This window comes from Fonticula alba (genome assembly GCF_000388065.1).
Source record: "Fonticula alba strain ATCC 38817 unplaced genomic scaffold supercont2.10, whole genome shotgun sequence".
NCBI lineage: Eukaryota > Rotosphaerida > Fonticulaceae > Fonticula > Fonticula alba.
The window spans coordinates 93423-94889 of record NW_009242980.1 but is presented as its reverse complement, the minus strand read 5'-3'; the positions used below and the strand labels follow the sequence as shown (position 1 = coordinate 94889).

At 73.7% G+C, this 1467-nt stretch overlaps 1 protein-coding gene across 1 annotated transcript in view; it reads left to right on the top strand.

The window, feature by feature from the left end:
* H696_05337 (hypothetical protein) overlaps window positions 1-131 on the top strand; it is a gene marked incomplete at both ends in the record, with an annotated part of 775 nt that extends 644 nt beyond the window's left edge. The window contains one exon of the mRNA XM_009499184.1: window positions 102-131. Coding sequence (XP_009497459.1) covers window positions 102-131 — 30 coding nt within the window. The remainder of the gene's footprint in view (window positions 1-101) is intronic.
* Window positions 132-1467: the final 1336 nt, after the last annotated feature.

Sequence of the window (1467 nt, the reverse complement as noted above, 5' to 3'; positions counted from 1 at the left end):
GGGGCAAGTCATTCTCAGTTCGGTGTGCAACCCCCTTCCTCCGGCGGTGGAGGCCCTCGGCCGGGGACGTCCTCGCTCCTTGCGCCTTCTCCCCGGGCCAGTGGGGGTGCCGGCCAGCACGCCCTTTTTGAGCGGTGTATTCGCGAGGGGCGGGCGCCGCGGCGCCCTGGATGGCCCCCATTCCTTCCCCGGGGCCGTCGGCAAATGGGCCGGCGGGACTCCTCCGCCGGGCATGGGGGCACCCCCTGGTCTTTGCGCTAGACCCGAGTCGCCATCGTCCACGTGCGGCGCATGTGTCACGCCGGGAGCGGTGTGCCCGGTCATCGGTTTGCATTATTATTTCGGGCATTTCCCGTGGCGGCGGCGTTTCCGCCGGCTGGGCGGGCCCACGGTCCACAGTGACGCCGGCGGACATCCGCGTGATCTATCCCATGGAGAGATTGCGGTTTCACAAGCCACCCCCGCCCGGGCGGCGGCGGCGGCGGCGGCGGAGGGGCGGGCGGCGAGAGCGGGAGTTGCACCGGGCGGCTGGCGAGGGAGGGGGAGCTCGCGCACGTACACACCCACGCACAACCGGCGCCGGCGGCCGGCGACCATGTGCCCACTCGGAGGCCGTTGCCTTGGCATACGTGGCGGGTGCGTGTATAGGTGGTGGGTGGGTGTGTATGTGCGCGACGTGCGCGGGCGGAAGTGGGCAAGGGCGCGCGTGTCCGGGACGCGCGGCGGGAAAGGGGCCGCGCCCGGGGGTGGCGATTATCTGGGCGGGTTTGGAGCGGGGGCGTGCGAGGGGTTCACCTGAGAGCGCCGGGCCGGGGCCGGGCCCGGGTGGCTCGCGGCTCGTGCGGGCCAGAAAGTGGGGGCCCGACGGAAAATGCCCGCCCTGCTCTCCCTGGGCTGTTTGCCGGTCCACACGCACTCCGAGGCTGCGGGCGGGGGGCGGGGGGCTGGGCTTTTTTGTCTGGCCACCCGCAGGGGGGTGCTTCTGAGCTCCGCCAAGGGCGCCCCTCCCGCCTGGTGGCCCCGGCTCCCCCCCCCCCCCTTTTGGCTGCCGGGCAGGGAGGTCTGGATCGACCGGGAGGCGGCCGGGCCGCCAACCCCTTGGTTCCCCAATCGGGGGGGGGGGGGCGGGGGCTGCGGAAGGCGGGCAGAAGGCGGGCGCGAGCCAGCATCCGAGCCGGGCTTGGTGCCACGGATCTTCCTCCCAACGGCGCCGTTTTCCGCGGTCCTGCTTCTTCGGGCGGGGGTGATTGGGTGCATTTGCCGGTGGCCATCACACACGCGAGCCGGGACGGGCCCGAGGGCGCGTGCGGGCGTCCCCCCCGCCGGCTAGCACAGGGCGGGTGTTTCTGGCGGGCCCATGCCTGACGGCGCCCGTGTGAGGAGGCAGAGCCGGAGAGCAGCCGCGGCTGCCCCCCCCCCGGACAGGCCGATACGCTGGAGGGGGGCAGGAGGGGGCCGCTGTGGCCG